Source organism: Neophocaena asiaeorientalis, unplaced genomic scaffold (assembly GCF_003031525.2).
Source record: "Neophocaena asiaeorientalis asiaeorientalis breed wild unplaced genomic scaffold, Neophocaena_asiaeorientalis_V1.1 scaffold202, whole genome shotgun sequence".
NCBI lineage: Eukaryota > Metazoa > Chordata > Mammalia > Artiodactyla > Phocoenidae > Neophocaena > Neophocaena asiaeorientalis.
In genome coordinates, this window is record NW_020172627.1 from 1,146,241 (window position 1) to 1,156,966 (window position 10,726).

The following is a 10,726-nucleotide window of genomic DNA, read 5'->3' on the forward strand; positions in this document are numbered from 1 at the left end:
GTGTGCGCCAGAAAACATGAAGAAAGCTTACACAACTTCAGCGGTAACTGCATCAGCACAGGTGACACAATGTCCATTTTAATTGCTCCCATTTGCAAAAATTTAGTATCTCAAACCCATAAGAAGAGGTCAAGCAAAAGGTCAGGAAACGTACTGGCTGCGAATCGCCTTTTAGGTGCCCCCGTCCACCCTCTTGACAATTTTCTTGAACTTGAAGAAAGGCACCTGAGTGCACTGAGGAGGTATCATGGTATGAAAACACATTATAACTCTATGAAATTGGTGGCATTTCAACTAAAATGTGGTTTTCCGGGACTCTGGGGTACAGTTTCATACCTACCAGTTGAGCTGCTCTCAGGGCTGCTTTCCCCAGGGAGGGCACGCTTAAAATCTTGCAGAATCCTGAGACGCTCACTAAGGCCTGGGTCTCTGCTCCGGGAAAGGGCACTCTGCCGTCAGAAAGGAACTGTCCCCAGCCCCAAAGGTCAAAGCCGCCCCTCCCAGGAAATGGCAACTTCCGACTTCAAGGATGACACACATTCGAGATGAGACTTGTTTTCCTTCTGTTTGAGCTTCTCTCAGTAAGTCATGGAAGTCCCTAGAGTCCCCGGGTTCTGCCCCAGTCACTTGGCAAGGTCCCTGTCTCAGTGACCACAGCCTCAGCGCCAGCATGTGGCCTCTTCCTGAGGGTCCCTCCCCTGCCTGAGGGTTTCTGTTCCTGGCATCTTGCCCTGGTCCTGTGCTCTCTGCCCATTCTCCCTTAGGGGGAAGTGGTCAGAGGACAGAGAAGGACATTTGTCCCAATCACAGCTTGAGACTCCAGGGCCCGGCTGCCCACTGCCATAGCACAGATGAAGGAGCCGGGATCTGGGAGCCCTCTGGCACAACAGGGACGGAACAAACAAAAAAATGCCTGGGCTGCAGAGGCAGAGAACAATTCAGGTCAAGGCCAGTTAAAATGGCAAGGATTGACCAGTTCACAAGTGAGGCCCCGTGGCAGGGAATGGGCTGCACTAGGTCAAATCAGCATGAGGTTCTAATAGAAAGACGAATGCAAGTCAGAAGGGCACCCGCTACCAGGTTCATGGGGGCAGACCTGGCCCCTGCAGGGTCCTGGGGTGCAGTGGACTAGAAGAGGCAGGCTTTTCCAGAGGCAGATCTGTGGGCTGGCCCAACAGGAGATACGCCAACAGGGAGCGCTCAACTCGGGCGCCCAACCAGTTTCACTGACAGCACCAGCGGGCAGAGGGGGCAGCATTTAAGCGGGACTCTGTGGTCATCTCTGACCTCTGGCAGGCATCGCAGGGCTGGGGGAGACCAAACTCTAATGCCCACCAGGCTGGGGTGACATCTTCGCTGTACTTCCAGCCTCAGCACCAGCTCTGAATAGGTGCAACTGAAGGGGAAGGCCAGGGAATGGAAGGAAGTGGAGCCCAAACTCCCGCACCGCTTGCTAAGAATGTAAGGCCAGATGCTAGACCACAGCATGCAAATCCTGAGAAACACTGGCAGGCTGGTCCCTCCACAGCCTCTGATCACCTGAGCCATAACCTTCCCCCACGCCTGAAATGCCGGCCCTTGGAGCCTTTTCGGGGCATATGCTTTAAAAAAGAAACAAATTGCTTTACTGAAGCATAATTTACTCCCCATAAAATTCACTGATCATAAGTGTACAATTCAATAATTTTAGTAGATTTATAAAGTTGCACAACCATCCCCGCAATACAGCTTTAGAACATCCCTATCACCCCCCAAAACTATAAATAAATAGTTATTTATAGTTAATCCCTATTCAGCCCTAAGCAACTACTAATCTACTTTCTGACTCTATAAATTTCCCTTTTCAGGACATTTCAAATAAGCGGAATCACGCAATATGTAATTTTTTGCATCTGGCTTAGTTGACTTAGTACAACGTTTTTGAGGTTCACTGCTGTGGTAGCATAGATCAGCAGTTTCTTACTTTTTATTATCAAATCGTATTCCAGTGAATGAATTACTAAATTTTGTTTATCCATTCACCAGTTGATGGATATATTTAGATTGTTTCCAGCTTCTGGTGATTATGAATAAAGCAGCTATGAAAAGCTGCATGCATGTATTTGTGTGGACACATGTTTTCATTCTCCTGGGTAGATTCCTACCAGTGAAACTGCTGGGTCATATGGTTAAGTCTATGTTTAATGTTTTAAGAAATCACCAAACTGTTTCTCCAAAATGGCTACACAATTTTACATTCCCACCAGCAATGTACAGGGTTCCAGTTTCACCACAACATGGCCAACGCTTGACATTGTCTATCTTTTTTTACGATAGCCATTGTAGTGGGTGTTTAGTGGCACCATGTTTTGGTTTTATTCACACTTCTCTAATGACTAATCATATTGAACATATTTTCATGAACTTGCGAGCCATTTATGTATCTTCTTTAGGGAAATATCTATTCAAGTCTTTTTTGGCCATTTTTTTAAATTGAGGTATAGCTGCTGTACAATATTATATAAGTTTCAGGTATACAACATAGTGATTCACAATTTTTTAAGGTTATACTCCTTTTATAGTTATTATAAAATACTGGCTATATTCCCTGTGTTGCACCATATATCCTTGTACCTCATTTATTTTATACATAGCAATTTGTACCTCTTAATCCTCTTCCCTCTCCCCACTGGTAACTACCAGTTTGTTCTCTGTATCTGTGAGTCTGTTCCTTTTTTATTATATTTACTGGTTTTTTAGATTCCACGTATAAGTGATAACACACAGTATTTGCTGGCTTGTTTCCCTTAGCATAATACCCTCCAAGTCCATCCATGTTGCTGCAAATGGCAAAATTTCATTCTTTTTTATGGCTGAGTAGTATCCCATTGTATATATATACCACATCTTCTTTATCCACTCATCTGTTGATGGACACTTAGGTTGCTTCCATATCTTGGCAATCATAAATAGTGCTGTTAGGAACATAGGGGTGCATGTATCTTTTCAAATTAGTGTTTTTGTTTTTTTCGAATATATACCCAGGAGTGGAACTGCTGGGTCATGAGGTAGTTCTATTTTAGTTTTTTGAGAAACCTCCACACTGTTTTCCACAGTAGCTATACCGACTTACCTCCCCACCAACAGTGTATGAGGGTTCCCTTCTCTCTACATCCTTGCCAATATTTGTTATTTGTGTTATTTTTGATTCTAGCCATTCTGACAGGTATGAGATGATATCTCATGGTGGATTAATTTGCATTTCTCTGATGATTAATGATGCTGAGCATATTTTCATATGCCTGTTGGCCATCTGTATGTCTTCTTTATCCATTTTTAATTGTGTTATTTATCATGTTATTATTGAGTTGTAAGTGTTCTTTATATATTTTGTCCTAGCATCATTTGTTGAAAAGACTACGCTTTCTCAACTTTTTGGAAAGACTTTGTGAGGGGTTGGTATTCTTATTTTCCTTTAATATTTGGTATGCTTCACCAGTAAAGCAAGGTGGGCCTAGGCTTTTCGTGGCTGGAAAGTTTTTAGCTAACAATTTAACTTCTGGACTTATTATAGGTTTATTCAGACTATAGCTTTCTTTTTAAATCAGTTTTGGAAATTTGTGTTTTTCTAGGAATTTTTCCGTTTCATTTATGTTGTCTAATTTGTTAGAATAAACCTGGATTATCAGGATTATAACCTTTTAATTTTTGTAGGGTTTGTAGTGATTCCTTTTTCCTTTCCTAATTTTGGTAATTGGTTATTTTCTCTCTCTCTTTTTTATTCTCACGGACAGTCTAACTTAAGGTTTGTCAAGTCCATTGATCTTTTCAAAGAACCAACTTTTAGTTTCATTGATACTTCTTTGTGTGTGTGTGTGTGTGTGTGTGTGTGTGTGTGTTTTCCATGCCATTGATTTCTGTTCTAATCTCTATTATAACCTTTCTTCTGCTTACTTTGGATTTCACTCACCCTTCTTTTTCTAGTTTCTTATGGTGAAAGCTTCTATTGATTTTCGACCCTTCTTCTTGTCTGATATAGGCATTTAAAGGCCATAAATTTTTCTCTAAGCACTACTTTTGCTGCATCCTATAAGTTTTGATATGCTGTGTTTTCATTTTTATTTAATTCAAAATATTTTCTAATTTTTCTTTTGACTTCTTCTTTGACCCACGTATTATTTAAAAGTATGTTGTTTGAAATTCAAAACATTTAGGACTTTCCCAGATTTCTTTCTGTCACTAATTTCTGTTTAATTCTGTTGTGGTCAGAGAACAGACTTCATATGATTTCTCACATAAATAAAATACTAATTTTATAAAGATTTGTTTTATGGCCTAGCATACGGCCTATCCTGGAGAATGTGTCAAATAAACGTGAAAAGAATATATTACGCAGTCACTGGGTAAAGCATTCTTATTTGTCAGGTAAAACTGCTTCATCTTCTGTGTCCTGGTTGATTTTCTCTCAGAAGTCTATCAATTATTGAGAGTGGAGCATTGAAATTTCCAGCTATTACTCTAGAAAAATTGAAAAATTTCATCTTTCAGTTTTCTGTTTTTGCTTCATGTATGTTGAGGCTCTGCTGTTTGGTCCATACAATGTGTTAAATGAGCCTGATATGTTGATCTTTTATAATTATAAAACTTCTTTCTTTGTCTCTAGTAATATCTCTTGTCTTAAAGTGTGTCTTATTAACTTAGCTACCACCTCTCTTATTGTTCCTACTTGCCTGGTGTATCTTTTTCTATCCTTTGGGTGCCCTCCACTCTCCCCTGCACATGCATGTTGTCTCAGCCAGAGATATGCTTGACCCAACTGTGACCCAAACCTCAGGCTAGCAGAACCACTGGGCCTCCCTGCTCAATACCGCTAAGACTGCCACTCCCACTGCCAACACTGCTGAACGTGGGCTTTGCACACTGCTCCAAGTCAAGTGAGCCCCCTTCTACCACAATAGAGAGGCTGATGGTCCTCCCAGCATTTCTTACCTTAAAAGAATCTCCTCATCAGCCAAGCTGGGAGGGGAGAATATCAGAGCAGCCCAAGGCCAAAACTCCACAGAGTACCACTGTTCCTCTCAGCAGCTCAGCAGTTTTTCAAGTAGAAAAGCGTCTCAGGTTAATATATACCTCTGGTCTTTTCAAAGTGCTAAAATGGTTACTTTTGTCAATTTTGTTAAGATTTATAGTTGCTTTTTGGGGGAGAGGACTTGCTAATCCCCTCACTCAACCATACTCAGACATCTCTCCTGGGGACATATACACATACATTTGCACTCACGAAGGCAGGGATTTCTGTCTCTTTACTTCACTGCTGCTTCCCAAGCTCCTAGAACAGTACCTGGTAGACGGTAAGCTCTCAATAAAATAACTTTGCATTTTGATATGAGTAACAGGATTTCTGAGGATCCCAAACTCAATAGCAGGAACACAAAGCAGTCCAGTATAGGGACTGTTGGGACTGTAAACAGGATCCCCCAGAGATATCAAATACAATTGTTAATTGAAACTTTAACAGAGGTAATTGGACATTCACATACAGTCACAAGAAATAAAGCAGAGAGATCCTATGTACACGTTACCCATTTTTTCTCCGAAGGTTTCCTAAGAAACAGCTTTTTGTTTCATTGATTTTCTCTATCACGTTGCTGTTTTCCATTTCATCAGTTCCTGCTTTGATCTTTATTATCTCCTTCCTTCTGTTTGCTTCAGGTTTATTTTGCTCTTTTCCTAATTTCCTGAGGTGAGACCTCAGAATGTTGATTGGAGGGCTTTCATCTCTTCTAATGTAAGCGTTTAATACTATAAATTTCACTGTTAGCACAGCTTTAGCTGCATACCACATATTCTGTTATGTTTATTCTCATTTTTGGTCAATCCTATGTATTTTTTATTTCCTTCTAGACTTCCTCTTTGACCCATGGGTTTTTTTTTTAAGTGTGTTGTTTAATTTCCACATGGTTAGAGATTTTCTTGCTGTTGTTTTATTTCTGCTTTATGGTTTGATTCCACTGCAGTCAGAGAACACATTTTATATGATTTTAATTATTTTAAATTTGTTGGGATTTGTTTTATAACCCAGGATTTGGTCTAAGACAAGCCATATCTTATGGTGAATGTTGCATGGGGGATGGAAAAACATGTGTTCTGCTATTGGTGGTTGGAGTGTTTGATACATATCAATTTGGTCCTCTTGGGTGACTGTGTTGTTTAGGTCTTCAAAATCCTTGCTAATTCTCTATCTAGTTGGTCTATCTACTGCTGAGAGGGGATGTTGAAGTTGCCAATTATCATTGTGGACTTATCTATTTCTTCTTTCAGCTCTTTCAGTTTTTGCTTTAGGCATTTTGTGGTTCTGCTATTTGATATGTACACATTTAGGATCTTTGTCTTCCTGGTGGATTGACCCTTTTATCATTATTTAATGTCCCTCTTTATCTCTAGTAAGTTTCTTTGCTCTGAAGTCTATTTTATCATGTATTAGTATGCCCACTCTTGAATTTTTTGGTAATGTTTGCACGGTATATCTTTTTCCATCCTTCTATTTCAATCTTCCTATGTCACTGTGTTTGAAATGAGTTCCTTGTAAAGAGCATATATTTAGGTCATTTTTTTTTTAATCCACTCTGTCAGCTTCTGTCATCTGATGTATTTAAACCACTTACATTTAAGATAAATAGTATGTCAGCAATTAAGTCTGCCATTTTATTATTTGCTTTCTGTCTGTTTTCTGCGGTTCTCATCCCTCTGTTTCTTTATGTTACTTGAACATATTTTAGGATTCTATCTTTATTATTCTATACTGTTTTTGAATGTACTTTTCATAATCCTTTAATAATTGCTTTGAGCATTGCAATACACACGTGACACCACAGCCCACTGGTAAAAATGTTCTATCACTTGAAGTAAAGTGTGGAAATCTCATTTCTATTTAGGTCACTTACCTTCCTCATTTTTACATATCATAATGCTCTTCTTGAGTATCAGATGGTTTTATAATTTTTTGTTTCAATCATCAAATATTACTTTTTAAACTCATGAAGAAAAGAATAGCCTACTTACGCACCCATATTTCTGCTGTTTCAATTCTTTCTTCTTCTTTCCTAATGCATCAAGATATTTCCTTTTATTTCAAGAATTTCTTTTAGCCATTCTTTTAAAGTAGGCCTGATAGTGAAACTAAAAATTCTTTTCGTTTCCCTTCATCTGAGAATGTCTTTATATCCCCTTCATTCCTAAAGGATAGTTCTGCTGAATATAGAATTTGTGGGTGACATTTCTTCTCTTGCAATATTTGAAAAATGGGCTGCTTCTTTCTGCCTTCCACGGATTCAGATGAAAAATGCACTGTCATTCAAATCTGTGTTTCCCTGTAGGTAATGCATTGTTTCTCTCTGGTTGCTTTTAACATATTTCTCTTTGCCTTTGTCTTTCATCATTTTCTTCTTACTACCTTTCAGAGTCCTCCTTTGTCTGTCTCTTATATTATTTGCAGAATTGATAGTTGTGCTTATTAGCAGGGAAGAGCAGAGAGAAATTGATCTAATCCATCCTGTCTGGACCAGAAGTCTCAAATTTTTAAATACTATGAGTTTGCAACATCTACCATAACTCCATAACTATTGTTACCTGTGAGGTGTGTCCCATCAGCTAAAAGGGTAGCATCTTAGCACATGTATCACTAATGGACGCATTCTGTAGAGTAGGACATAGGACAAGCAGGCGTTGGTGGAAGGGGATCAGGAGTGTTTGTGGTCAAAAGGCATCAAAGTGGTTCAGTCCACCTGCCAGCTCCTTCCTAAACAGGGGAACAGTCATTCAAGAGCAGGTGTCAAGCCTCCTCCAGCATGTATGTTGGGCCAGCCTGAGCCACATGTTTGCTGGCCCCTCTCAGGGTGACAGTCAGAACATGAAATCTGGAAACATGCAAGTGCATGCAGAACACACATTTTAGGCCAATTTTTGAACTAATATGCAGACGTTAAGGTAAAGATATGAATTTAACCATTTCTTGGTAATATCAAAAGAAAGTAAAATAGCAAAGAGTTTTACTTGAAAACAAGAAGAAAATATTCCTACCTGTTCTGAGGGCATTTCACCAAATAGTGTCTCACTGTGAAAGGAAAAAGAAATAGAAGATGGTAAATAAATGCTACTTTAGATATATATTTCCAGGAATTCCTAGGAAATGTAGGTGGCCAGGTATTGCCCAAACGTTGGCACAAACCACCTCTCAGGGCTATTATACTTCTCTTTGGATGAGTACAGCAGAGTCATGGCAAGGACACCACAGTGACTTGATATTGTTCCATACCTGGATCAAGCCAGGCATGAAGCCATGCACCTCAGGCTTCCTGGTTACATAACCCCCCAAATTCATTTTTTTTGCCAAGCCAGGTTGAATTGGGTTCTAACCTAGAGTTATAGAGTCACCCAACTTCTGAGCTCTGCCTTAGCCATGAGAAAGCCTTCCTGGGGCAACTTTTCTCCACTTAGGCGCTCCTGTCTATAAAATGGGTTTTAATTCTCTGATCAAAGCTCTTCCAGGACTAAGAGGAGGTCCTGGGAAAAAAACAGCCTTTTTTTTTTTTTTTTTTCCAATGACATCCTCCATAGTAGGTCTCCTTCAGAAAAACCGTGTTCTAGCTACAGAGGAAAAATAAGAATACCTAGGCAGTTATCCTAAAAAGTGTTCCCTCTAAGCTCATCGTTGAGTTCACATCAAATAGAAGTAAAGCTGAAACAGCCACAGGGCCCTGGAGTTGTGTAGTAGAGTGTTACATCAATGGCCCCAATGAATCACACATTAATATATCTGTCCACATCCTTGTGTAACTCCCTCCCACACGGACTCTGAGCTTGGCCACATGATGTGCTTTGGCCAGTGAAATATTAGCCAATGAGTCACAAGCAGAAGCATAAAAGGCCCTGTGCTCTGAGGTTTGTGAGCTCTCTCTCTCTCTCTCTCTCTCTCTCTCTCTCTCTCTCTCTCTCCCTCCTCCTCCCTCTCTCCCACACAAGCAGAAGCATAAAAGGCCCTGTGCTCTGAGGTTTGTGAGCTCTCTCTCTCTCCCCCTCTCTCTCTCTCTCTCTCTCTCTCGCTCTCTCTCTCTCTCTCTCTCTCTCTCATTGCAGGGAACTCTTCTGCTATCACATGAAGAAGCCTGGCTAGCCTACTGGAAGATGAGACCACATGAAACAGACACAAGTCATCCCAGCTGAGGCGCCGAAGGAGCCAGGCCCCAGCTGACCCACTAGCAGGCTGCAGCTGCATGAGTGATCCAGCTGAGGCCAGAAGAACTGCTCAGCTGAGCCCAGGTCAACTTGCTGACCTGCAGAATTGTGAGCAAATAAAACAGTTGTTGTTTCAAGCTCCTACACTTGAAGTGATCTGTGATGCAAGTGACCAATGCAGGCTCCAAACCAGAATGACAGCATCAGCTTTAGAGGGGTTCTTTTGGTTTGTCTTGTCCAACCCCCTAATAGTATCTGAACTCTTTCTGCATTCCATTTACTTAATACCTACTATATGCTGGATCATTTATAGATGCAATAATAATAGAACCATAGTTCATACTTCCTGAACATGTCATATGTTCCTGGCACTATTCTAAGCTTATTATATAGATCAGTGGTCTTTAGTCTGGGGTTTGCGTACCCCTGGGAACCCTTAGGAAGAATAGTTTTAAGGACATCTGTTTCTGGATCCTCACCTTCCATGGTATTCTTTACTTAGAATTCATTCCCCTGGAACTTGCCTGAGGTCTGGCTGTATTCCTTTCCCTCCCTCCCTGTTACATCACCCTTTCTACTTCATAAAATCAAGGCATACCTCTTACCCATTCTGACCTGTACTGCAGAGACCTGTCCTAGGGGTAAAAGCCAGTGGGCACATCAATGGCCCCAATGAATCAATAAATGATTTAAAATATTGGTGTCAGTGTTGAGAAAGCAATGACTGGGCAAATAAACTTTTCACTAGAGGAAAGCGTTCCAATATTTTGCTTTCAACAAGGATTGAAATATGACCGAATCCAGTCCTCAGCTGGTAGAGTATTAAAATCATTTTTGATGATAGATCATTGTGACTTTTGACATAAAACTCAGAAGCAATTTAAAGTACTGAGTGGTATAAGGAAACTTCATCCATTCCTGCCTCTTTTTATATTGAACGAGGTATTTCAGAGCTAACGTCTCTTAAAAATATAGGAATAGAAGTGATGCTGAATTCTATTACAAATTCATACAAGAATATAGGAAGTAAAAATAAAAATCCATTTCAATAAATATACATTTCCATTAAAATTTTACTTTTTATGATTATTTATCTAAACTTGTATTTATGTGGTTTTGATTAATTTTATATTCATTTCTAAATCTTTACTAATTGTGCAGTATTTACTGATAACTCAATCCAGGAAAAAAATTTAGCACCTAGAGACTTGTGGAATAAGGAAATTTTTAAAATCTTAATTTAAATTTTTATACACATACTATTTTACAGAGAAATATAATCAGTGATCAACAAAGAACTTTCAAAACAAAAATGTATGAAAATAGGATAAAATTTTGTGGGGGAAGTGGATTGAAGATAAAAATTCAAAGAGAAGAAGGGACAATATAAAATTTCTAATGGCTAACGTTTGTTTTGGAGTCTTTTTAAATCAACAGATGTAGTTAAATTCATGATACTTAGATGTAAAGGAAAGATTTAACCATTTCTTTTTTTTTTTTTTTTTTTTTTTTT

General features: G+C 39.5%; 1 protein-coding gene across 1 annotated transcript in view; it reads right to left on the reverse strand.

Moving 5' to 3' along the window:
• Positions 1–10,726, reverse strand: part of VSTM4 (V-set and transmembrane domain containing 4) — a 79,758-nt gene that overhangs the window by 38,185 nt on the left and 30,847 nt on the right. Inside the window, exon 4 of the mRNA XM_024739082.1 lies at positions 8,059–8,092. Coding sequence (XP_024594850.1) covers positions 8,059–8,092 — 34 coding nt within the window. The remainder of the gene's footprint in view (positions 1–8,058; positions 8,093–10,726) is intronic.